Source organism: Dermacentor variabilis, unplaced genomic scaffold, assembly GCF_050947875.1.
Source record: "Dermacentor variabilis isolate Ectoservices unplaced genomic scaffold, ASM5094787v1 scaffold_13, whole genome shotgun sequence".
In the NCBI taxonomy this organism is placed as follows: domain Eukaryota; kingdom Metazoa; phylum Arthropoda; class Arachnida; order Ixodida; family Ixodidae; genus Dermacentor; species Dermacentor variabilis.
In genome coordinates, this window is record NW_027460291.1 from 22,080,459 (window position 1) to 22,107,572 (window position 27,114).

General features: G+C 46.0%; 1 protein-coding gene across 11 annotated transcripts in view; it reads left to right on the forward strand.

Moving 5' to 3' along the window:
- Positions 1 to 27,114, forward strand: part of Miga (mitoguardin) — a 240,811-nt gene that overhangs the window by 158,881 nt on the left and 54,816 nt on the right. For 9 of the 11 annotated variants that reach the window (XR_012825102.1, XM_075677521.1, XM_075677526.1 and 6 more), the window contains 2 exons: positions 222 to 359; positions 8,797 to 8,931. Coding sequence is in view for 10 of the 11 variants with exons in the window: in XM_075677521.1 (XP_075533636.1) it covers positions 222 to 359; positions 8,797 to 8,931 (273 nt within the window). In the remaining variant the exon portion in view is untranslated. The remainder of the gene's footprint in view (positions 1 to 221; positions 360 to 8,796; positions 8,932 to 27,114) is intronic. The other 2 variants (XM_075677520.1, XM_075677523.1) reach the window with 2 other exon arrangements.

Sequence of the window (27,114 nt, forward strand, 5' to 3'; positions counted from 1 at the left end):
AACAGCCAGTACCTCAATTCTGCTGGATTTGCCATTTTGAGTAAGCAGGTGACAGCACATTGAAGTGTGCCACTCAATGGTGCTGCGTCTGTCAATTAACACTCTGAGATTGGTACCCAGAGTTGGAAGCTTAGTTCTTTTTTTTTTTTAACTGATGTGTTTGAAGGACTCTTCAGGCTTGACAAATAGTATACACATAGGCCATGCCATGCCATGTGCAGGACCCAAAGGATGCGCTGCACGCGTACCGTGAGCTGGTTGCCTACCTGCTGGACAGCAGCCACTACGACCAAATTGCCAAGGAGCTGCAGTACAAAGGGGTCAGTTGGAGCCAGCCATCACAGCGTTGCATGCCCCAGGCACGAATATGCAGGCACAAGGGGCTGCTTTGTCGGCCATGTTTGTCCACTGTCTGAAATGATGCACAGTGATGAGAACTGAGCAAGAACAGTTAGTCACGTGCTTGAACTGACTACTGCTAGTTTTAAGCTGGTGTGAGAAATACTGTCTCTGTTGCTGGTAGAGGTTGGTACACCTGAGGCCTGTTCGAGATGCTTAGGCAGTAAAGGTTTGACTATTCATAACTGTGGTATGAATTAGCAAAGTGAGCTTCTGCCGTAACATGGGCATGTTTTGCTTCCTTTCAGAAACTAAAAATCTGGACAACCTATGCAAGAAAAAGTGCAAGCTGTTTTACATTATGATGACAAAAAAAATGCATGCGATGTTGTTTTGCAAATGTGAGCAAAAAGAAGGCATGGTAAGGACCAATTCTTTTAAGTTGTGAGAAGAAAGGGTCAGGTTGCTGTATAAATGTTACCTGGCCTGAGCGACCATTCAGCCATGCACTTCTCATTAAAAAATGTTTAACCGTCAACACAGAAAGCAGAAAAGCAAATTGGGGATTAGTACAGCCAGGGTAACCATAGCGCTATTAATGCTGAACTAGAACTTTTGTCTGACTTCGTTCTGGAATTTTCAAAACGATTTATTCATGAAAACTTCGTTTTATTCAAGTCCAAGATAATGGAACTAACAAGTACATATCATTATGGAGGATAAAAAGCAATAACAAATCACCCGGGTTCACGCCATTCCTGAGACGGCTTCTCAATAATAATAATAATAATAAAAAATGTCTTTACAGGAAGGCTAGGTTATCTGGCAGGACTTCTTGTTAGGTAGCTTATCACCTCTTGGCCAATGACTATGTGCATGCGTCGTTACTAGTAAAAGATTTATTTTTTAAAACAACACTTCCCTCTTGTGTGTAATGCGAACATGTTCTGGAGGGGGATCAAGGGCGAGAGCAACACAGCAGTTGAGCTGATTCACATTTCACGACCAAATTGCTGTTCTCTGTTAATGTATTTTCATCTTTATTCTGATATTTAACCAACCAGCCAATGGATACCTGTGGACTTCTGAGCAATTGCAATGTCAGAGAAGTGGTTTCCTTGCATAAGGCACGTAATGTACACTCTTCTGGCAACTATAGGCCTTGACAAGCATACCTTGTAAGTTAATGGAGCACATCATCTACAGTCACCTAATCACTTTCCTCGAAGAAAACTCCTGCCTTAATGCAACATGGCTTCAGGAAAACTTATTCGTGTGAAACACAACTCCTCTCCTTTATTTACAACATATTTTCGGGAGTTGACTGTTGCTCTTTCATCTACTGCGTCTTCATCGATTTTGCTAAAGCCTTCGACTATTTGCCATAAGCTTTTACTCTTAAAACTCGGCATACTTAATTTGAATACTAATATCTTGCAATGGATTGAATGCTTCTTGTCCTCTTCCATGCAGTTCGTGTCAGTTAATGGCTATAACTCTAACAGCTCTCCTGTAACATCCGGCGTCCCTCAAGAGTCAGTTCTAGGCCCTTTACTCTTCCTTATGTACATAAATGACCTACCCAATAATGTTTCCTCCTGTATAAACTTGTTTGCTGATGACTGTGTAATTTACAACGAAATACGTTAACAACCACTGATAGTATCGTCCTTCATGCAGACCTACACAGGGTTTCTTGGTATAATATTTGGCTGATGAAACTTAATGTAACCAAATGTAAAGTAATGAGAATTTTCCGGCATGTTAGTAATTTTCCTACTTGTAACCATTCTTTTAACAACACTCCACTGTCTCAAGTTTCCTCTTACAAATAAATACAAATAAATAAATACCTAGGCGTCCACATTGCCGAGAACCTTTCATGGCAAGTACACAAAACGCATCATCAATAGCGCAAATCAATCAGTTGGTTACTCACATTTGGTAATTTCTCACTTGCCCCTAGTAGTTTAAAACGCCTACTTTATAAAATGTTAGTGCATCCTAAATTGGAATACTAGTATGCATCTTCTATTTAAGATTCCCATGTTCATTCTCTCATTATTTCTATCGAAGCAATTCAAAATAGCTCTGCATGCTTTATTCTAGCGAACTGTTCATGCACAGTTAGTCTCAACCTAATGAAAACATCTCTCAGTTTGCCTGATTTTGTCATAAAAGTTCCTGTCATTTACATAAAATTGTCATTTCATCTCTGTCCTACGTGGCTCACTTTTATTGTGATAGCAATTACATGGACACTCCAGGTGCATTTTTGCCATCACCATCGCCGTGTTGTTCCGTATAAAGTCCGAGGGTAATAACAGGTAATAATACCCTCACACATATGCTGTATGTGTGAGGGAAAGCTTGTGAGGGTGAGCTGACGATCGTGGCTGAATCTCACGTGCGCCGGGGAGGAAGCGCGCCGTCTACATAAGCCGACCTACCTGTGCAACATGGTTGCTAAGATGATGTAGAGTTGCAGTATTGTGGTTTTGCTGTATGTGGAGCCCAAGGACTCTGAGGATAGGAACACGAGTGATAGGCACACCATGGGCTGCCAGGTCAATGGATGGAGAGTAAGGTTCTGACCGGTAGTGCCGAAGAGCAGGCTCAAGTATGAGGAGTTTCTCTTTAGCCGGTGAGCAAGAAAGACAGCGTGGTTCAATATATGCTATCACTGTATCGATGGCTGCTTGTAGGGTTGCTTGAATTTCGCCATCACTACCTCCTGCAGTCCAGAGCATGATGTCGTCCGCATAGAGGCTGTGGTGGAGGTGGGGAATGACAGAGAGATGTTCTGGGAGTCCGACGAGCACAATGTTGAAGAGCATGGGCGAGAGTACTGACTCTTGCAGTGTACCCTTACTCCCTAGCGAGACAAGTACCGAGACGCTTAGTTGAGTTCAGTTCAGTTTATTTTCCTTAAAGACCTCCGATTTCAGGGGCATTACATAAGGGGTGGGTACAAGATTCGAATTTACACTCGTTCAAGTAACATAAGCGCATATATATATATAAATATGCATACATAGTATACATATTCAAGTATATTCACACATGTATACACACATATTAACGCCTACATATGTACACATACATACGCGCATGTAAATACAAACAACATATATAAGTAAAAATCATGTACAACATAGTTGGAGATGGTCAGCGACCTGTTGTAAAAATACGGATGGGCAGATTATGTCGACAATGGCAGTGGGGAGGCTGTTCCAGTCTGCCACCATGCGAAGAAAAAAACGAGGCTAAAAATGTCGAAGTTCGTGAACGTCGTCGTGAAACCTGCTGCGAGTGGCTGGTCCGGTATGATATGCGCACTGCGGGTGTGATATGGGGTGCTTTATGAAGGGCAGGACTGTAAAAGAATTTGTGGTAAGGACAAAGGGAAGCGATGCGCCGACATATAAGCGCCTAGTAAGGGACAGGCCTAAAGCTATTTCGACCGGGGCAATTTGAACCCTTGGGGGCAGTTTAGGGCATGCATTTATTTTTTAGAACGTTCTCACGGTCCCTAGGAAGTCAGAAAAATCAGATGTTGAGTGCTACTGAAGGAATCCTTGCAAAGCTGCAGGGCACTGGCGTACATTAGAGAATGTAAAACACTATTCTCATTTGTGTGACAATATGACTTTGCTATAGAATCGATAACACTTTTCAACAAAATTGTGAATTGTAATTGCCATAAAGGGCACTATCAGTAACATTTTGCAGCAAAATGTATTTTAAGGCATTCCGTAGAAGCAGAGTTATTGGCAATCGCAGATTGTCCTTCATCTCCTCCGCAGTGGTCCTGCTTGTTCTTCAACGGGATAAAGTGGAAGCTTGGGCGAATTGGTGATTCAATAGTGACGTGACTGCACGGTGCAAAAGACGAGGACAGAAGAAAGAACACAACACAGTGCCTGTGTTGTTCCTTTCTTCTGTCTTCGTCTTTTGCGCCGTACGGTCATTTTGATGTTCTTCAACTGCTTGCACAGCGGAGGCTACGGCGGTGTCCACAATGCTCCACCCATTGAACATTACCGTGGCACACAGTTTAAATTTGGTTTCGGGTGTTCACAATAATGCCACTAGTTTAAGTTTTGAGCAAAACAAGAACAAGGTAAAAGCGGGAGGCAATGTTTCGACAAGTGGACTTGTCCTTTTGAAGGCGACATAGGCTTTCCTCAGCACAGCATATATAGGCAGGGTTCTTCTAAAGGCGAGAGGAGATAAAGCGGGTGGGTGAGGCAACGGCTGAAGATGTGTTAGTGGCGAGGGTGTAGAATTGAGAATTGTAGAAATGTACTGTGTTGCGACTTGACCCAGTCGGTATGCCCAAATGTTCCGAATTTTGCTTTCTTTTTATTAGATAATAATACATATACCAGACTTCCTTTATATTGACCCTTTTCACAGCGATCCCGTGGGCGTTGCCATGTTTTATCACATGATAACGCGTCCATTGTTTGCCTCAACTGCCTCCGCATTTACAATGGCTGTGTTTGACACCAGTGCGGTTTAGCAAACCTCTGTTTCGGGAGATATCGCAGACGGTGACTGGGCGGATAAATCTTTGGCCATAGCTTCAGAGAACATACAAAAGTGCTTTGGAAGCTGATTAAGCTATGCCCACATAGTGCGAGCAGCGTGTATGGTGCTTGTTCTAAAAGCAAGGCTAAATATGTATTCGAAACTATCCAAACTTTCCGCTCATGAATTGAATCGGGATTAGTGTGTTTTGCTCTTCATTCTTTATTTGGCAAATAATTTGAAACCCAGTGGCTTGTCACATTTATTACTCAGTAAATTTCCTTGCTATGGTCACTATCTGATTATTTCTGCCTAATCACTTGCGGCTGTGCTCCGTTCTGATAGATTTGTTCTTGCTGCACGCAAGGCTTGAAACGTAGCTGTTCTGTACATTGTAATATCTTGTAGCAAAGATGTATTATCGCTAGTAACTCACTCACTCTTGTGGACCATCATGAAACATTCAGCTTTGACCATTCGTACACTATTGGTCTATTCTGTCATTTATTGTGCGTATGTGGTGCGCATATATTCAAGTGTGCACCCATTCACTTATTGACACATTGGCGTTAGAGTGGGCATAAGATTCTGTGCCAGTTGGGGTAGATGTGTGTATATACTGTGCGTGAAACCTACTATGATAGGAAGCGGCGCTACTCCTCTTGTCATTGTTTAACATGTGGTACTCATTCTTGCCGACATGCCGGGGCTGAAACACTTTCTTTGAAGGTTAGTGATACAACACTGGTGGATGAGCAATTTTCTGTATCCTTGAAAAAAGCTGTACATCTCAAAGTGCCAGTAACATGTACGGACAGTTACAGCAACAGTCCATGAACTTGGCTACACAGATTCATTCCATTCCTTAATATGCGAGTCACTATTTTTGCAGCCAACTACTGCAAACGTCTTCAATCCAAGTGATTCAATCCAGCATAATTGGAGCACAGCGTGTTAGCGAAAACTCGGTTGCATTTCCTACAGATGATTGCACAGAAGCAAGGTGGAAGTGGTAATGGTTTCGTATTCGTGCGCTGTCGCTGAGGCAACGTGCAGCATGCCGCCAAAAGCGCCATCTCATTTCTCTAGAGCAAACTGCTCTGCAAAAAAGGTCAATAATGCCTGATAGCTCGTTTGCACAATATTTTAACACTAAAGTGTTTTATGCATGGCTCCACCAAGAATTCTCTCGTGTATGTACGTTACGGAAACGACGTCACTAAAAGAGCACGCTACATTTCTAGCATCCGCGCCAGGTGGCGCCATTCTCTGAGCTTTGTTGTCCAATGGCCTGCGGTTATGACAGTTCCACCAGATGGATTGTCTTCTGCATCGGATTAGCCCATGATGCCCTACTACCTTGAGAGTGCAGTTTAAACACGCAGCAGCAGTGTTTGCACGCTGCTTACTGCTTCGCTTGCAATGGCCCCAAATAACAATGCTGTGGCATTAAGCGCCATAGAAAGACAGCGACGTAGACCAGGGAATGTTGGGAAGCTGACCGCGTTGGACCAGCAAGAGGCATGCCAGCGGGAAACAGAACCCATTCGTGCTACGAACTATGCCTCTTGCATTCGTGGAGCTGAGTGCGTTGGCAATTACCACGCTACTTAGGACACTTCCGAGCCATGTTAGATACAGGACCTTTTCCTGAGCCTACTTCGAGTTCACCAGACCACATAGAATCGCGTCACACCTAATTAAGGAGCGCAGAAGCACATCTACCACGTTCCCGAGGCGCGGCGCGTCCAAACAAGTTGCCGTCCCCCACCTCGTGCGCCGCATGTGAAGCTGTTGTCCCACTGCTTGACTCTTCTCGAAAGTGTAGCGGGAGCCTGGCACTGTTCCAGGTAACGTGGGTCTTGAGGAAAGCTGCTTTGTAGCTCTGAAAGGTCGCTCGAAGACAACCCGTCTCCCCCCATCCGCCTATTGTGACGGCGCTTGCAAGCCGCAAGGCAACAACGGCCGTAATGCACTGTGAAGCCCTGGGAGCAATCCCCCCCCGTCTGCCTTGGTGACGGCAGTTGCAGACCAGGAAGGCACTACCGCAGACAAGTAATCCCTCGGACAATCGGAGCCCAAGGAGTGACCCTTTGCGCCGGGTGTGACTTACATTCGCACGGACGCCTACCATTGGCCGAAAATGATGCCACCTGAGCGGGCTCGCCGATTGGCTGAATGGGACGTGACTTCGAGACACTGAAGGGGTTAAAAGCCAGCGACTGGGAGCAGCAAGAGAGCATTCTTTCATTCATCTCTTTCGAGCTTCTTGCCACGGGCCGCAGCATCCGAGTTGCTGCCGGCCCGTAATGACTTTATGACTGTTAATTTCTTTGTACTCTCACTGTAAATAATGTAAATAAACCTCCAGTTTTCATCTCAGCGTGCTCCTCAACCCCGGCCAACTCCCACACCCAACGGCAAGGTCCAAAATCTGGGGGACAGCAATTGGGATTGTCCTCCAGATACAACAGCCAGACCAAAATGCTCCTACCCTTGGCAAAGCTGCTCGGCAACAGGAGGCTGCATGCCAAGTGAAGCCGCAAGAAACCTGCCAACCCACAAATACTGTGCCTTTTGTGGCAGCAGACTGCGAGTTTGGGAAGTGAATTATAGACAATCGCTTTGGCTTCGCTTTTACGGTTTGTGAACGCCTGTAGTTTCTGGCGGATTTGCACAGTGCTCCAGCGCTTGCAATGCAGTGTCTCTGAGCAGTGTTTCCCGATTGTGAGTCATTCGACAACTTTTGCTTGTGTGCCAATTGTTGTGGATCCCTGTGCCGTGGTAAGGTGCCCCTGTTGCAGCGCCTTCACATACTCCGAGCACCCTACCCATCTTTTGCTTCTTCTCAATTGCATCTCGTAACTTCTGACAAAGCTGCAAATACTTCTATGAAGACACATTTCACTTTTGGGTTATGACCGATTCGTATGAAAGAAGGATCAACCAATTTGTTTTGTGTGTTGTGTCTCATTGTAACAAACATAAACGATGTTGCTTTTTAGAGTGCAGCTCTTAGGCGCCCATTCCTGCGGTGAGCACTAGCGTCAGCGTTGTCCCTCGTCACCAAGCGAACACAGACGCAGCGGGAGATGGAAGACAGTGATAGCGAACAAAGTGCGAGGCAGAAAGTGGAGGAGGAGTGTATGGTGAAAGGGTGAGAAGAAACGCATAGTGTTGTGCAAGGCGGACTTTGCGGCGATGATAGCTACGATATGGCGCCAGAGTAGCGCGCTTAGTTTGTATGGAAACAACGCGCTGCATGAGAGGAGGGACATGTGGCATGACAGTGGCATGTGACAGATTGTCCATGCCAGCTAATAAATTGCGAAATGAAAACATGTATAGAGCTGCACTGAAATTTCGCATTAGTGTGTATTGTAATCGTTGGTGAATTTTTTGTTGTTATAGTTATGTTGTAGGTCTTAACCGTTCACAATACCTCTATGGGTAGCTGTGTTAGCCGGGGCAGCTATACTGCACCTTGTTTTTAAATCGTGACATGGTAGGACTCAAAAAATATGTTCGTCTTTGTTGCATGTACAGACTGGCGGCTACTAGCACTGACAGGGTTGCCTGGTGCCCCTCTCCTCAACCACACCCTCTGCTTCTTGACTTCGTCCACTCGAGAGTTGGAAATCCTAGTGATACTCCAGTGGTTACTGGCAAAAAGTAAAATGTTGTACAACATGATCAACAGATTTTTGAGGATCCTTTGTATACATCTTATAAAGAGTCCTAATGCATATTGCTGGACAGCTTGTTGAGTGTGCTGATTTTATCACACATAAGCTTTAATGGTTTTTAAAGCTTTTCTCAGTAATTTTATCACGGGGCCAAGTATGGAATACTTGTTTACTTGGTGCTATTTGGCAAAATTTTCCCAAGCTCTGAAAAAAAAAGCTGTGTTGTGCTGTGTTGCAGGTGGTGTGCCCAACAGTGTATGATGTCGTGATTGACTATGTCCTCCTGGATGCCTTCGATGACCTGAGCAGCCCGCCGCAGTCAGTTGTGGCTGTTATCCAGAACCGGTGGCTGACCGCAGGGTTCAAGGAAACAGTGAGTGTGCATGGCAATGGTGCGATCTATAAACAGTCTTTGCATAGAGCATGGGAATGAGACTGTCTATAGCACTGCAATGACTGTGAGTTCGGCTGGCTAGTCTGAAATCGTCACTGCACTGAGGTTGCTGCATTTGAACTCTTCCCAACGTATTCACGAGGCAACATTGACAAGGATGACAGACGAAGCATGCACTGTGAATTCATTGTGCTATTAACCACCAGCTAGCTCGCACGCAAAACCGTAAGGAAATTTCATTCTTGTACCAGTGAAATCTCTTTAAAAGTTTTGTTTCATATGCCATGTTCACATTTATGTATTTTAAACATGCTAACTAGTGCTTCAAGGTCTTTGCCTGCCTCAGTCAGTGAATTATTATGCCCTCTAGATATACCAGCCCATTCTTCAGCTGATGATTAATTTTATTTTTGTAATGAGGTACACTTCAACTTCACTGTAACAAAAGAAAATAAATGAGATGAATTAATTCATGTAACAAGCAAAAAAAATTTTTTCTGTTTTTTTTTTCTTTGCAGAGGAAATATTTTTTTTCTTCTGTGCAATTGCCAAAGTTGCAATGAGAAAATTAATCTAAGTTTTAGCTGGGGTTGCACATTATTGGATTAATATAAAATCTGCAAAACACTGGCTGATAAAAAAATGTCTGAATAATTTTGGGGTGCTAGTTGTGGTCACGTGACCGTGTCATGACTACATTTGTGGAAAAAAGTGTGCGAAAACGAAGCCATTCCTTGTGACAATGAACTCGTCACATGGCCTACTCAGGAGCTGTCCTAAAGAAAAATTCAAACAAACTGCTTTCAAACCTGCTGTGGTTGCTCAGTGGCTATGGTGTTGGGCTGCTGAGCACGAGGTCGCAGGATCGAATCCCGGCCACGGCGGCCGCATTTCGATGGGGGCGAAATACTAAAACACCCGTGTGCTTAGATTTAGGTGCACGTTAAAGAACCCCAGGTGGTCAAAATTTCCGGAGTCCTCCACTACGGCGTGCCTCATAATCAGAAAGTGGTTTTGGCACGTAAAACCCCAATTATTATTATTAAACTGCTTTCAACTATAAGCTGAGTCCACTCTTCTGCGTATTGTCACGTAGTGACTGTGAAGAACACAGTAGCAAAAACTGTGTATTGCGAAACTAACTCTTTATTGGGTGAACCTGTGCCCAGCAAAACAGGCTGCACTCAAAGCACAGTTGGCAGTTGTTGGAAAATCTGGTCTATGAGTCAAGCGCGTCGACTTTTATACGTGACTTGTCGAAGGTTCCAGCATGATAGCTGGTTCCCGCTTGCCCTCTAGAAAGTACTATACGATTCGTGTTGCCCACACAACCTGATTGCACAAGGTTCTGTGGGAACATATGAAACAGATAGAATCAACGATAACATTTGCATAACTTCCAATCATGCAGGTGCATCTTGTGCTGAGTGATAACTTTAAGTTGTTAGCAGGTCGCATCAATTCCTAAGAAAAAGATAAAAAAAGTACCACGTGCACCTTCTTCAAGGGGCCCTGAAATGATATTGATATTGTACAAACATATTAAGTCGTTTGGGTTGGCCCCCTTCTGATCATTAAGTGATGCATTTAAGTGCTCTGCGTAAAGCGTGTAACTTATTATAATGTTTTAAAAATGTACATCGCTACTGGTCGCAATACGCCACTCCTCTGAGTTTCCAGGCACCCCAGATCAAGTGACACGAAGTGACTATATGACGCCAATAGGACGAGCTATCCGATTGGCTGCCCGGGGCACGTCATCAATAAGTTTTCCAACATTATCGTGAACAAATGTTGTTCGTAATAGTTGGAATGTTAGTTAATTTGTTTCAATAAAAAAGAAAGTAACAGAAAGATAATCCACAAGGTCAATTTGTTACTACACTCAACACTTCTGGCACACAGCAAATGCTGTCTGCTTGTGTTACAATGTGCTGCGTGTTGACGCGGGCTGCACGGTATGTGTTGGGCACGATCTGTCTTTTCGCGAACACCATAGTTCGCCCTTGCATTGTGGGCTGCAAATGTAGCGATCGGTGACATATCAAGCTGTGACATTGTGTCCCTCTGCGAGGCAAACATGCGAGCGGAGTGGCTGCAGCACTGGTTGTCGGTATCTGATTGGCAGCAGCATATAAGCGTTTGTGGCCGTCACTTCACGCCAAAGGGTTACCATATACCACAATAGTGTTTCACATGTCCGACATTCGGGTTCATGCAAGCGCAAACATACTGGGACTGGGCATTTTATGGGATGAGCGGAGGCGCAAATGTGAATGGCCTGCATGGTGCAGCTACCTGGTGGCACAGAGTGCAACCAAACACGAAACTAATATAGCAGTAACAAAGAGTATTCTACTTTGCTGCTGGTGTAAATTTTTGACAGAAGCGTAATCGTGAACACATTGTTTTTCTAAATGTTTAAAATGTTTTACACTTGGTTACAGCAATATTAGCTCTTTGTTTGGCTGGTTAAGCTTTGCACCACTAGGTGGCTGGACCGTGCACACAGATCAGTCCGCTCACGTACGTCTACGCTAAAGCTCCTTCATCACAGCGGTAGTAGTATGTAGGGGCTTTAGTTTACACATCTGCCCATCCGTCAAAACGCCCAGCTCGCCTGCATTTACCAGAATACCAGACGTGCTTGACACTGCAACAGAATGCTCGCAACACAAGCCGTTTTGATAGCTCTTGCTTGGGATCGGCTGCCAGGCGGCTAGCGGAGAGGTTGGAGAGGCTTCGTGCGCTGGCTCCAAGGCAACCGGAAGTAGACAACACAATTTCCCATCATGATACAGAACCAATGAAGGCGGAGCTTAGCCCTGATCACTCGACAAACGAGTTAAGGAGAAAAAGCATGGCTACGGAGGAGGGTAACTTGTAATCATCTGTAGCTCTCTTAATACGATACACTTCACATAAATTTTGTCGTGAATCTTTTACTGTAGATGTACCCTACAAATCTACAAAATTTGTTTGAACCGTTTCAGTGACCCTTTCAAAAGCATCGTCCTGATGCTACAAGCACGAGAGCGAAAAACTAAGTGCACCTAGTAAAGAAAAACAACAAAGCAAGAAAGAAGCAAAGTCCTAAAGTTCGTCAACGGGTGTACGAAAGCTTAAGGTGCACCACGTGGACGACTTCAGGTAGTGTGCGGCACCGCTGTGAATGCAAAATGCCATCTGGAACAACCTCATAGTTCAGTGCACCATACATCGGATGATCTTGTAGGGTCCAAAGTAGCATCGCAAAAGTTTCTCATGAAGTTCTCGTCAGTGTGTTGGAGTCCAAACCCAAACATGGTCTCTGGGCTAGTATTCCACGTAGCGTCGTCAAAGATTGTAGCACTGGCTGTTGGTCCTCTGCTGGTTCTTCATGCAGCACAGGTGGGCTAGCTGTCTGACTTATTTGGTGCACTGGAGATAGGCTGCGACATTGAGGTTGTTTTTCTCTGTTAGGTGCGGCAGCATGGCATCGAGAGTCGTCATTGGGTTCCTTCCATAAACGAGCTTGAATGGTATGATATGTGTTGTTTCTTACACCGCCGTGTTATAGGGAAGGACCGCATCCCAGGTCTTGTGTTTGACGTTGAAGTACTTGGCTAACATCTCAATGAGGGTATTATTCAGGTGCTCTGTAAATCCATTTTACTCCGGGTGGTAGGCAGTTGTCTTACGGTGACTTGTCTGGCTGTATTGCAGGATGGCTTGAGTAAGCTCTGTCGTATAAGCAGTTCCTGTGGCAGTGATCAGGACTTCTGGGTCACAGTGTCATAACAGGATGCTCTTGACGAAGAATGTATCCACTTCAGCCACAGTACTTTGCGTAGGGCTTGCGTTTCAACGTAGCGGGTAACATAGTCGGTAACCACAACGATCCACTTATGTTGACACATATGTTGATGTCGGAAATGGCCCAAAAATGTCTATTCCAATTTGCTGAAAGGGTTAGCATGGTGGCTCGATCTACTGCAGCAATCCCGCTGGCATTGTTTGTGGTGTCTTGCGTTGCTGGCAGTTTTGGCATGTTCTGACATAGATGGTAACGTTGGTGTTCAGGTGCGGGCCAGCACAGTGAAGTCTCTATATAACGAGCTTCAGGGGACCGCAGTAAATTGTTCATTATTCTGAAAGATTGTTATTGTGAACGCCCCAAAATTAACCATTCTGTCTATCAGCTCATCAGTTCATAAATTGTCACCATGTGAGCTATCCATGAAAATGTCGCAGTTGGCTCTCGGCACCTGCTGTTGCTATTTCTTTTTTTTCATATATTCCTCTGCCATGCACCACCGAAGTACCGTATAGGGTGTATGCACTGAAGCTCGGCCGCATCGCGGCGCTGTGGTGTCTCGGCGCAGGTTGCCACATTTGTGGTTACACCTCAGCAGACGACAACATGTTCTGCTCGGTGTTTCTGTGCAAAGGCATCTTGTTTTATCACATGTGGTTCTGCTTCAACAAGAAAACTAGCATTAAATGTTTCACTGAATGTGCTGTGTGAACATGCAATATAATTAGCTTGGTGGTGCAGGTGTGAGCTTCGCCTAGATATGTCAATCGATCTTTGAATATGCGCTCGTGGGTCCAGATGCATTAGCAGTGGATGGCGTGGTTCACGTGCTTCTTATAACAGGTCAAGAAACAAGCACAACGATGTCAGCATTTGAGGGTGAGTTCCTATGACGTGCTTTATGGAGCCGAATGTGCAAACATGCATCTGCGATTCCGGCTGTGCAGGTACTGTGCGCTTGCATTGAGCTCTGTCGGGCTTCAGCAACAGCTCATATGAATGCTTGCATCGTCTCCTTCCTAAATGCATGAGGGTAGCTTTTACAGAGGAGGAAAGATGAGTTTTATCTATGCCGTGTTTAGTCATCCCAACACAAACCCATGCAGCCTACTAAGTGCGCAGCCGCAAGAACGCAAAGCTTGTGCCATCAGTAGGAAGTAACCCTCGCTTTGGCACAGGAACGTATAAACGGTTCTGGTTCGGGCCTTGTTGTGGTGTTGAAATCAAGTTGACTGCGTGAAGCCTGAATCTGGGACATGGCCTTTTAAGAATGCGAAATCAGTGTAGTTCACTAGGCATGAAACGTCAACGAAGCGCGACACTGAGCTGCACTCTATTCAAAACATTGCAATCGCAACGATTCAAGTGCGTAACTTGGAGAGTTCGATCACATCCCTTATCACAGAAGGTGAAACTTCTTTGTGATGATAACGTCATTGTCGTTCAAAAATGCGAAAAAGTTAGTCATATTAGCTAGTACACCTTTTTATCAGCGACATGTTCTAGTCGTCTCGAATCGACTGATCGACGGGCCAACGAATAGCAATAAGCCCCATTCCCAGCTTCATCATCACAGTTTCAGGCCTGCACGTCAATATGAATGCCGACAAAACCGCTAACACATGATTATGCTTTTACACCAGCCTGTGGAATACCGTGGTGATAAGCTGTTCATCTTTCTCTGTAAAGGGTACCTTTGTGCATTTAGGAAGAAGTCGCAGCAGGAATATGGGCTGTTGCATGTTGTCCGATAAAGTTCAATACACTGTACGCTCGTAAACGCAGATGCTTGTTTCCACATTCGGCTACCCAAGCATGTCATAGGAACTCATCGTCGAATGTTGACATTGTTGTACTTGTTTCTTGACCTGCTAGAACAAGCGCCTGTAAACTAATGCTCCTTACCCACAAGTGCATACTCGGAGATCGATTGACATATTTAGGCGAAGCTCACACCTAAACCACCAAGGTCACTATTGCACATTCACACAGCACATTCAGTTAAACATTTAATGCTAGTTTTCTTGTCGAAACGGGAACCACACGCAATAAAACAAGATGCATTTGCACAGCAACACCGGGCAGAAAACGTCATCTGCTGATGTGCAACCACAAATGTGGCAACCTGCGCCGAGGCACCGCAGCGCTGCGTTGCGGCTGAGCATCAGTGCATACACCCTATAATAAGAGGGATGCGCGCAAAACAGATGCTGACGCCGTTAAAACTACTGACAAAAATGTTGCTTCACATCGCCTCCAAAGTGCAATGTTTCTTGCTTTTTGTTTGTTTTTCACATTTCTTGCCGTGGACACCACAACTGTCTCGCTCGAGGCGGACACTTGAACTATGTCAAAGCGCAAGCGCGCGTAAACGACACCATCTGGAAAGTGGAAAGTGTGACCACGTGGCATCCCCGCGAGTACAGAGGTGACATTTCACTGCACACCTAGCTAGTACGGCCGCAGAAAGAGATGCGAAAGAAAGAGGCATATGCAGAAATAAGCGTTAAAGAAGGAAGAGACGCATCTCCATTGCTAGGTGACACTTTTCTGGGCAGAGCATGAGCTCGTAAAACCTGATGCGTCATCGCCGCAATGCAACGTCCGCTCTCTCCGCCTTGTCATCTGCTAGCCTACTGTTTCGGCTGCCATGAAGGATACACAAAAAATCAACTCTAAGAATCCCCAGATTTCGGAATATTAGTTCGTAATACTGAGGCGTTGTTAATATTACAGGGAAACTGAATAATGATTGTTATTCTGAAAAGTTCGTTATGATGAAGTTCGTTAATCTGGTGTTTGTAGTAATGAGATTTTAATGTAATACTTGTGTCCTCGATAGCATATTGGAGAATCCGAGGATTGTCATGTAGGGCGGGAATTGCTTCTTGACGCAGTGCTGAGGGAACAACAAGGAGGTAGTTAATGCAAATTGGTGAGAAGTTCTTCTTTATGAGTAAGTCGTTTTATGAGTAAGACAGTATCAAAAAGTGTATTGTGAAACTAACTCTTTATTGGGCGAACCCTTGCCCAGAAAAACGGGTTACACTCAAAGCACAATGGTAGCGGCAAGCATAGGCAGCGATCGTCGGAATCTGATCTGCGAGACAAGCATGTCGATGTTTACGATGGGGTGCCCAAAAGTAACCGTAATTCTTCTTAAAAAGCTATGTATTTATCTATTTTTTACAATACAGTCTAACCCACTTGTAACGATAACAGTTTTAACAATACATCAGTTATAACAATGAGAAGCTGCTGCACCGTCAACTTTTGTATGTTTTCCATGGTGAAATAACCCACTTACTACAATGCCCCGATGACGCATTATCGGTTATAACGATGAAGTTTGGCTGCTGGGTGTCCGAGCTGAAAGGTAGTGAAATGCGACATCCTTGAAAAGAAAAAAAGAAAATGAGAAATTTGAGCCGCTGCACAAGGGCCGCTGCTCCAGCAGCCGCCGCATGCTCATTTTCTAGCCATCTCCGCACGCCTCTCTCTCGTCGCCCTTCCCCCCTTCCGAACACGAATGGGCTGCGCGCACAGCTCTACGCCGCCTCACCTTCCAAAACACGAATGGACCGCGTCAACTACGCTGCTCGCAGGTTGCTCGCATGTTGCTGGCTGGCAAATGGAAGATGGCCGATCCGCCCATGGATAATCGGCAATGCACGACGTTTCCAGTGAAAAAGTGTGCGGCTGTAAGTTTGGAAACAAAGCACTCCTAATCGATGAGGCAATAGTTGTGACTGTGCTTGCATCAGATAGCGACGGGAGCGATGGTGCGGTAGGGCAGACTGCCTCAACGTTGTCCTCACCGGAGGCCCGGCAGATGCTTCTGTCCCTCAGGGGTTTCGTTTTCGTGAGGAACCTTCCGCTGCACTATGTGGAGCACCTAGATGCCTTGGAGAAGGATGTCGGCAAGCTTTGCGTAAAGCATGCAAGGCTGACTGACATAGGGCTTTCTCGTGCAAGCCAGTGAGAACTACGTGGCGAGAGGCTTTTAGCGATCGAGGCACACAACGCTGTTCCATCATCGTCTAGCAAGCCCGCAAAGTGGCACAAAACGTCAATGGCATCCAGCACTTCCTTCGCGGAAGGCAAAGCATGTGATAAATCAACTACCAAAGATCCAATGTCGTCGCTGTGATATTGCGTATGGAAGGACACAGACAGAAGAGGCTATTTACAGGCTATTTACACTGGAGCCAGGCAGCCAGGGCGACACTCGCTCGCGCCAAGCACACCGACCAACTTCATTGTCGTTTTCGCAGCGGCTCGTCTCTTGAGCATCGCTCGATGATATTGTAATACTACCCCCCCGGCGGCAGAAGCACTGTCACAATGCTGTTAAATATCCAAGGCGCGTGGAGAGTTGTAGGGCTTGAGTCGGGTGATGTGGACAAGGTCACTGGTTGTCACAGCAGAGGACATAGTGGGCGTGGCTAGAACGATTTCATAGGTGACATCGGTCACTTGGCGGAGCACGCGATATGGGCCTGTGTAACAAGAAAGCAGTTTTTCACAAAGGCCAATTTTACGCAAAGGTGACCAAAGCAACACGGGGCTGCTGGGCACAAAATGTACATCACGGTGACGGAGGTCGTAGCGTTGCTTCTGCTTGTCTTGAGACACTTGTAGACGAGCGCGCGCAAGTTGGCGAGCGTGGTCAGCATGGGCAATTGCATCACGGGCATAATCGCTAGTTGAAGCTGTGGCGGACGGAAGCACAGTGTCCAGTGGTAACGTTGGTTCGCGGCCATACAAGAGGTAAAACGAGGAAAAGCCAGCAGTTTCGACACAGGAAGATTTGTATGCAAAGGTAATGTAAGGTAGAGCCAGGTCCCAGTCAAGGTGGTCATCACGGTGGTCGTCATGCGTTTGGTGCCACACGCGTGGGGTGCCGCCCAGATAAAAGATGACATTGGCGAGCATAATCGTTGGGTCCCAACTGTTATTAGCACTGGCGTGTTCATAGAGCTTGATCCAGTCGTCAACATACTGTCCCTCCAGGCCAAAGAACACACCTAGGTCGCGATGTGTGGTGACCGTGACGATTGGAGCAGTGGGACAAGCTGAAGCCGTTGCAGAGGTGGGCGCGTCACCGGGAGGCATGGTGAGCTCGGTGTGCCGACCACTTCGGAGTTCCGTAGTGAGGTCGGGGATCGCTGACCTCCACCAGAATGTTGCGTGTGGAAAGACACAAACAGAAGAGGCTATTTACAAACTATTTACACTGGAGCCAGGCAGCCAGGCCGACACTCACTCACGCCAAGTGCACTGACCAACTTCGTCGTTCTTGCAGCGGCTCGTCTCTTGAGCATCGCTCGATGATATTGTAATACTATCGAATACTTTCCACCAGCACCTCATCTGAGATCTCTTCCGTAGTGACGGCGCAGTCATCCGCATAAAAACAATCTCAAAGCTGCACGTCATCTGGGGCTGCTCCATTCGCGCTCAGTGAAACGTAAGCTTCGGCGAGATAGGGCAGGCCTGAAAGCTCGTCCTTTGCACTGTCAGTTACCGCAGCCTGAACCTCTTTTATGATCGGGGCCTTGCTAATGCAGTTCATAATAATGTCGCCACTTATTTCCGGCCAGGCATTCGCAGGCATTTCACAGGCACTCTGTGGGTCCCTTTAAAGCATCTGGATCGGGTGCTTTTGCCGATAACCAGTGGGACTTGCTTGTCGCTTCCGTCCGAATTTATGCAGAGCAAAACAGTCAAGCGACGTTTACTCTGCTTGCCGTCGTGACATATGTCTCCTTTTAGGTTAAAGGGACACGGGCACAAAATCTGAACATTTTACGATAATACAGAAAATGAGTCCTCAGTGTGCGAGTACACCGAAAACAAGTAGTCACTTCGCTCATTTTTCAGCGGATGGCTTTATTTTTGGCGTATTTGTGAGCGCGCGCAACGCCGCCCGGCCCAAGCGAGTTGGAAGGCGTGACGTCACGACACCCCCGTCGGATAGCCAGCCGGCCGGCCATGGTCATTCGAGGTGCGCCGCCGCCGCATTCGCGAGCATGGATTCGGGTTCTGGTGCCTCTACCAGCGATGAGTACATGTCTGTAGATGAGGACCGTTCCAACTTAGCAAGAAATATAATCGCTTACGGTTACGAGCCTTCCGCGTCAAGCGGCAAAGAAGAGCAGGCGGCCTTGAACGTGCCGGTCAGGCAGTTCGGGCCAGCAAAATGTTAATTTCTTTTTCTAGTAAACTTGAAGTGCAGCAGCAGCAGTTACTAAAATTATGTTACGTAGGATGCAAAATGCCTAGTTTTGTGACCCGCGTTGAGGCAGAAAGGAGCTATTACGGCTGAATCGTAGGTAGCGTAGCTCGTCGCTTTGTGCTTACCTACGCTGTCGGCTTTCGATCGCTGCACACTTCGTTTTTACGCGACGAGGCACGGCATGTGTAGAATTTTCCAGCCGTTTCATAGCCCTGTGTTTACGGCTACTTTCACATTCACGCCATTAGAAGCCATTTACTGGTTGAACTCGTTGAGATGGGCGGCTGCGCTAGGGACCCGTCGACCAGATCACTTAGCTACATAGATTCTGTGGCCATAGACAAAGGAAAGTCTTTAGCTGTGACATTTAATAGGGAAATGCTGCGCGAACAACCAAGTTATGAAACCCGACGCATGATTATGCAGAGACCTATGAAAATCCGTAATTTTTTGCTTGAGGTTGAAAAGCAACGTGTGAAACGGCAATGTAGATAAATGTGCTGCACATTTTAGATTACTACACATGTATGCTGTTGTCTGGCGTTCATTCACTGGCTGTGTTTTGTATATTTGATCAATTAAAAGAGCACTCGTATGCTGTCGTTCAATATTAGACGCAGCGAGAGTGCACACAACATGACTATTTTGTTTTGTGATAAACACATGCATCCGCAGGGTAAACAATTTCTGTCACAAGCCGAGAATATCTGTTCTTGCACAGCCAATGAAAGGGTAATTTCCCTTCTTTCAACAGGCACTCCTGCGGTCACCGCTGCGGCTACATGCATACAGAAAGAGAGAGGGTCTGTTGCAAGAACAACAAAAGTTGACGAACACAGCTAACAGTTACGAATGCGTCACTAAGCACCCGCTCTTTGAATTGCATTGCCTCAACAGGAGCCTTTTGAGCGGCATGCCAAGGCTTTTGAGCACAGCCGGATTAGCCCGGTCGCATAAGCATCGTTGACGAAGTGGTCCGCGCAAGTGAAGCCATTTTTTAGAAGTTTCCATGCTGGGTGTGGTGGCTGACAGGCACGTATGCAAAGTTCACGCACGTTGTCTGTGGGAGACATGCGCGACGGCGTGTCACGACCGATAATGCTGTTATAACAGCCGTGGACGCAGTAATGTCTGGGCATTTTCTTCCGCTACGAAGAATGCTTCAATACCGATCGACGACCGTGCGAACACGCGTGTAAGATGCACCACCTGCATGGAGCGCTGACGGGGATAATGTTTCAGACAGACCACGTGCGAACATAGCCGACGGCGATAAACAAACGCTGCAAGGGACCGACACTCTGGAAAGACTGCGCCGGCTGTGGCTGACCTTGGCCGCGCGCGCACGGGCACGCGGGGGTGTCATGACGTCAAGTTTCAGCTTCTCCCGGCGGCCGCTTGGAGGCAAGGCGCAACAGAAAATCGCAAAAGAAAGGTGTTTCTCGTTCTTTTTTTCTAAGCAGCTTGTTGTATTCATCATTTTTAACAGTTCAACTTTTGTTCTGACGCAGAAAACCACCCACCAATTTTTGTGTCCGTATCCCTTTAAGGGTGCGGTTTGGGAGCAACTCGTAAAAAAGGGCGGCCTTGTCAGTGTTGTCTATGTATCACACGCGTCGTAACACTCCAAAATGCCTGGTAGCTTGTGCTCAATCCAAGAAGTGGCACCATTGCTGTCTGCAGAGGAAGACTCCGCTAATTACTTTGCCGACGATTCCATACCTGCTTTTGAAGCTTTGAAGCCACCTGTTACTTGCTTTCAAATCATTGCAGCCCAAGATACAAGCATAATCCCTTGCTTTTTGCTGCAAAACAGCGCCGCTGATGGGAACATTTCGTGGTGTCACGTCCATTAACCGAATAAACACCGCTTTCTCGACGTCGGCGTATGTTGATGGCTTCATCTTCGTCTCCTTGCAGTTGGTACCTGACTCCACTGCACTGTGAATCGCATCTTTTGCGTTGAGAATTGTAGACAGAGAACTAGCTGGGAGGCCAAATTCGGCAGCTACATCCTTCTTTTTTTCACCTCCAGAAACTGCATCCAAGATGGCCATTTTATCTTCAAGAATCAATATTTTACGTTTCTTCTTCGAGGCACTCATCCTTGGAATGATACACTGAAGGGACTGGATGCGTGCAGACAGGAGCCAACTCGCACGCATGCACGGCATCAAAAATGAAGAGACAAAGAGTGACCATGACTCCACGAGACACGAAAAGCAGTCCTTTTCTTCTTAATAGTGTCACCGGATGTCAGGTTAACGAAGTGAAGTGCAGAGACTTCTGTAGCTACGGAAGAGTGGCCCTGCCGATGCGCCGCCGGCAACCCGTAAGCGGCAGCAACATTACTTAGAACGAGCGGTGGGATGTTTGAAGGGAGGAGGCAATAAGGACACGGCTGCGGTGACACTTAGCCGTGCTCCCTCATGGGTTGCAGAATCAAGCACCTTTGCCTTTTTTAGATCACTATCATCGAGAATCGTATTGCCAACTGGCTCAAGGGATGCAGGGGGTGCCTGAATGCGTGCGTAGACACATGCGGACAAGCGTCGTCCCTCCCTACTCTCTGCGCCAATGGCACTCTGTGGAAGCCTCACTGTCGCCGGGGCTACTACGTGTGCGCCAAGTGCGATGACACTGCTTCGTGCTCCGTCGTTGGCGGGGCAACCACAGGCGATGCATGCAGCTGCTGTTCGCACTAAAATAAAAAAATTGGGGGCAACGTCCACTAGGTGGTCGGGGAAGAGAATTCGTTATTTCCAAGGTGTTTCCCGCCGCCACTTTGTTACATAGAGGTCACAAATACATGTGCTTCCTTGAAGTGATGGCGGGGAATAGAAAAACTTAAGTATATCGAGGAATTTGTTGTATAGAAGTTCATATAGGCAGGTTTAACTGTATTGAAGATCGTTATATTGAGATTTAACTGTACATTTGTGCAACTTGCAATTCCAGTCTTCTAAACATTTTTCAAACTCATCTGTTTTGATGGCTGATAGGTCCTTCCTTATTTTTTTCCTGCACCTCTTCTATGTTGTGAAATTGTAATTCTTTCATGTTCTTCTTCATTCGAGGAAACAGAAAAAAGAAAATTGCACAGAGCGAGGTCAGGAGAGTAAGGGGTGTGGAGCAAGGGAGTCGTGCTATTTTTTGCCAAAAACTGGTGCACTGTGATGGCTGTGTGAGCTGGTGCACTGTCGTGGTGGAAAAACCAGTCCCCTGACTTCCACAAACCAGGTCTTTTTTGTCCCACACTGTTGTGCAATCTCTTGAGTATTTTTAAATAAAAAGCTTTATTAATACTCGGCCCTGGTGGAGCGAACCCCGAAAGCAGTATCCTCCACACATCAAAAAAAAAAGAGATGAGAGAAGAGAAGCGATGTGTGTGTGTGTGTGTGTGTGTGTGTGTGTGTGTGTGTGTGTGTGTGTGTGTGTGTGTGTGTGTGTGTGTGTGTTTTAAGCAAAATAGATTGTCCTTTTGTTGTGGGCAAAACTAAATAGTAGTAAATCGCACTGAAAAAGTAAAAAAAAACTCAAAATTTTAGTGTGCTGTAAAAGAAAGTTTCGATAAACTAAACTTTTTATTTTTTTTTTTTCATTTTTTTGCTGAATAAATAAACTGCAAGAAACACCCTCACATTCTGCCCCAAAGTGAACTCCAGAAATTCAGAACCCTAGTTTCAGCATGTAGTTTTGCCTCGTGGTGCTGCATTTAGGTTATGAGAATATGAGATTATTACCTGCCAAAATTGCCACTGTGTTTTAACAATTGCTTTCACTCTCTTTTGGTACATAATGAAGATGTTACTTGATTTAATGATACAAATCCTGCCTCTTCACTAAGTGTTATCATTGTGAGTCTTGAGGGTACGTACACACATTTCTGTATTAAACTGTAACGAAAATGCTGTGGCCCGGACAGCATTTGAAATTGTTTTGTTGTAGATATCTTGTCATTCAGTTATCTTCCGATATTTTTCCTTTACCTTGGCAAATTCAAGTGCTTTCACTTTATAAATATAGCAATAAGCAACATTTGTTTACCTACGGGCCATTATTGTTAACCATGTGCTGATGCCAAATGCTTGAGCATATAATTTTAAGTACATTGTGAAATTCTTAAAGTCTAATATATTTTGTTATCTAATGCACAACATGGGTTCAGGTATGGCTTTAGCACAGTGAGACAAACAAGCTTATTAATATCATTGCTTTCAACATGGAGGCTGGGAGCCAGGCTGATGCCATTTATTAACTTTTGAAAACCTTGTGACATGGTTGTTTGTAATAGACTGCTGCCGAAACTAAATGCTATTCTGAATAACCCTTTTCCTAAGTTTCCAGTTTTTTTTTTTTTTTTTTTTGTCACTACTGACAGTTCATTAACTTTGACTCCATTGGCTGCAAAGTCATTAATGTACCACCAGGCATCTTACAAGGCTTTGTGCTTCGCCTGCTGCTCATTTTGTTGTCTATCTACCTAGTAATTTATTTATGTATTTATTTATTTATTTATTTATTTATTTATTCAGTTTACCTTACAGGCTCAGAGGAGCATTGGGTGGGGGGGGGGGGGGGGTTAGAGAGAAATGACAAATATTTAAGGCAAAAAAGGGAACTACATAGTAGGAGAAACAAATAAGTTACTTACTTTAATACAATAATAATCTTCCTTCTAACATTTCATCTCATAGTCTTTTATATGCTAAGCAGTAATTCATGACTAAAACGCATTGCTGGGCTAGTTGGCACATAATTTAAGCTTAAGAATGGCACAATAGTATAACTCAGACATTAAGGGCAGGACAGACGCATGTGCTTCCCTTCATGTCATAGTTATATTTTAGCACCATTCTCAAGCTGGCACACTGGAACTTATGTTGAAATCAATTCACCTCAAAGCCACCACCATCTTCATGACTCATTTGCCTTGTCATGGTGCATGAAATCGAAGATAAATACAGTAAAACCTCACTAATTTGAATTTGACGGGACCAGGAAAAAAAATGCCTGAATTGACTGAATGTTGAATTATCGAAGGTATCAGAAGAAAAATAAACAAATGCTTACTTTGTCAACCCACTTTCACTTACTGAATAAAACAGCAAATCCTGTTACTATTTTGCACAAAAGCTGTGCGGAAGCTGCAGTTCTGGTCATCTCGTAGCTTATCAGCACACTTCCTTTGCAGTGCCGCTGCGTCGCGAAACCCGCTTCTTCATCCGACACATGCTTTTCACTATCACGCACGCATCCTGTTTTTTCACCATTGAGCTAGCTGGTCAGCTACTGATAGTCTATCCATCGCGATCTAACTGATGGTTGAAATCGCTCTTCGTACACGACAGCTTCCACCGTGTTTTTGACACTCCGTGCACGCTACACTTAAAGGGACCCTGAAACGATTTTCACGATTTTCTACAAACGTACTGAGTCGTTAGAGTAGGTCCTTCTGATCATTAATTAGCACATCTAAGTGCCCCGCGTAAAGCGTGTAATTTATTATAAGGTTTTAAAAATGCACATTGCTGCCGATCGCAGCACACTGCTCGGCGGAATTTTAAGCCGCCCCACCCATATGACCGAAATCACCCATACGACGTCAGTGGGGCGAGCTATCCGATTGGCTGACAAGGGCGCGTGAACAATAATTTTTCCAATTTTACGGTAAACAAGTGATCTTCGTAATAGTTGGAATGTTAGTTAATTTGTTTTTATGAAAAGAAATTAACATAAAGAGAATGCACACGAACAATTTTTCAGTACACTTAAGCACTTCCTGCACACAGCATGTGTCATCTGCTTGTGTTACAACGTACTCCATCTTGAAGAGAGCTCCGCGGTCAGAGTCGGTCTCAGTCTTTTCGCGAGCACTATGATTCGGCTTTGTTGCCTTGTGGACTGCAAACGTAGTGACTGGCAATATGTCAAGCTCCGACATCGTGTCCCTCTGCAAGGCAGCATACGAGCGAACTGGCTGCTGCGCATCGGACTGCCGCTATTCGATCGGCGCCAGGATTTGCGCGTTTGTGGCCGTCACTTTACACCGGAAGATTACTAACGCAATAGCGTTTCGCGAGTCTGGTATTAGGGCAAACGCAAGCGCAAGTGGACAGAGTCTGGCCGCTTGATTGTGCCGTAACGGGATGAGCCATGAGATGAGCAGAAGGGCAAATGTGAATGGTCTGCACGGTGCTGCCACCTGGTGGCACAGAGCTCAACCATACACAGTAGCAGCAACGAAGTGTATTCTTTGCTGCTGGTGTGTATTTTTCGCAGCAGTGTAATCAACACGTTGTTTTTATAAATGTTTAAAATTTTTTACACTTGGTTAGAGCAATATTAGCGCTTTGTTTGGCTGGTTAAGCGCTGCGCCAACAAGTGTATGGACCGTGCAGACCGATCAGGCCGCTCACGTGAGTGGCCTGATCGTACGTACGTACGTCTACGTACCTACGTCTACGCTAAAGTTCCTTCATCAGCTTGAGTTTATGCCTCCAGTCATTTGCCGAAATGACCAGCTTGCCTGTGGTTGCCGGAATACAAGACACGTTCGGCGCTACGACAGAATGCTCGCAACGCATGCTGCTTCGATAGCTCTCGCTTGGGGTCGACGGCCAAGCGTCTAGCGGAGAGGTCTCGCGCGGGCGGGCTCCAAAACAACCGGAAGTGGATGATGTGACGTCGCATCGTGACGCAGAACCAGTGAAGGCGGAGCTTAGCCCCGCTCGCTCGGCGAACGAGTTCAGGAGGAAAAGCATGGCTAGGGAGGAGGGTAACTTCTAATCGCTTGTAGCTCCATTAATACGTAACGCTTCACTTAAATTGTGGTGCGAATGCTCTACTTAAGCTGTACCCTACGCGTCTACAAAATTTGTTCGAACCGTTTCAGGGGCCCTTTAAAAACAAAAGTACTGCTTGTTGCAACCGCTACGGACGAAACCCCGGCCGCGATCGACGCGATCACGGATGGTGACCACGCCATTCTGAAGGCACGCAGCCAAAAAGCGCTAAGTCACGACGTTGCTACTGTTCGCGGCAACCGCGGTTACTATCGACGTGATCGTGGATGATGGGTGCGCAGTTGTGAAGGCACGCGGCCTAAGCGCACTGAGTCATAACGAAGCTACTGTTTGCCGCAACCCCGGTTGCTATCGACACAATCAAGGATGGTGACCACGCATTTCTGAAGGCACGTGGCCAAAGCGCGCCAAGTCATGACGAAGCTACTGTTTGCCGCAACCGCGGTTGCTATCGACGCAATCATGGATGGTGGGTGCGCAGTTCTGAAAGCACGCAGCCATAGCGCGCTGAGTCATGACAAAGCTACTGTTTGCTGTAGCTATCGACGCGATCATGGATGGTAGATGCGCAGTTCTGAAGGCACGTGGCCAAAGCGCGCGGAGTCATGACGAAGCCAGTGTGTGTGCTGCTAACGTGTGTCAGAACAACGCCTACAAAACTTCTGTAACAGGTTTAGTGAAGCAGATGCACTCCTGTGTTTTTCCATGGCACGTTGAAGACGATGAAGACCCTCACCGTGATTACTTGAGTGCCTGCGTTGCTGGCTGACACTCACACTCATAGACCCTAAACACAACTTTCAAGCGTGCACATCATGCTCCTAAATCAGCTTGTCTTGTGAACAGATTGTGCTGCAAGAAAGACATGGGCTGAAAAGTCTTATCTCACTTTTCAGAGGCCGAGAGCTGCAGCGAGAGCTTCAGGAGTGCAGTTGCTATGCCAGCCTTGATGTTTAGGGTACCAGTCCTAGTGCTCTTTTGCGAAAAGCAGTATGTGACTTTTGCCACACTTTCTCCAACATGTCCATGCTCTCCTATGCTTTCCTCCTACGTCTCTCCTATGCTTTCTGTCCTTCATGGCTGTGGACAAAATTGTGGTTGATATCAGTGCGATCATGGATGGCGAGTATGCAGACCTGTCCTAGTTGTAGAGCACTCGTCTCGGCTGCGGGAGGTTGTGGGTTTGGTTCCTACTTTCACCGGGCGCCCACTGGTTCAAATGGGGACAAGTGTACCCTAGCCTGGCGTTTGAATTTTTTCAGGGGTGATGTGCTTGGGAAAGGAGCCTGTGCCCTAAATTCTTCTCATGAGCACAAAACGAG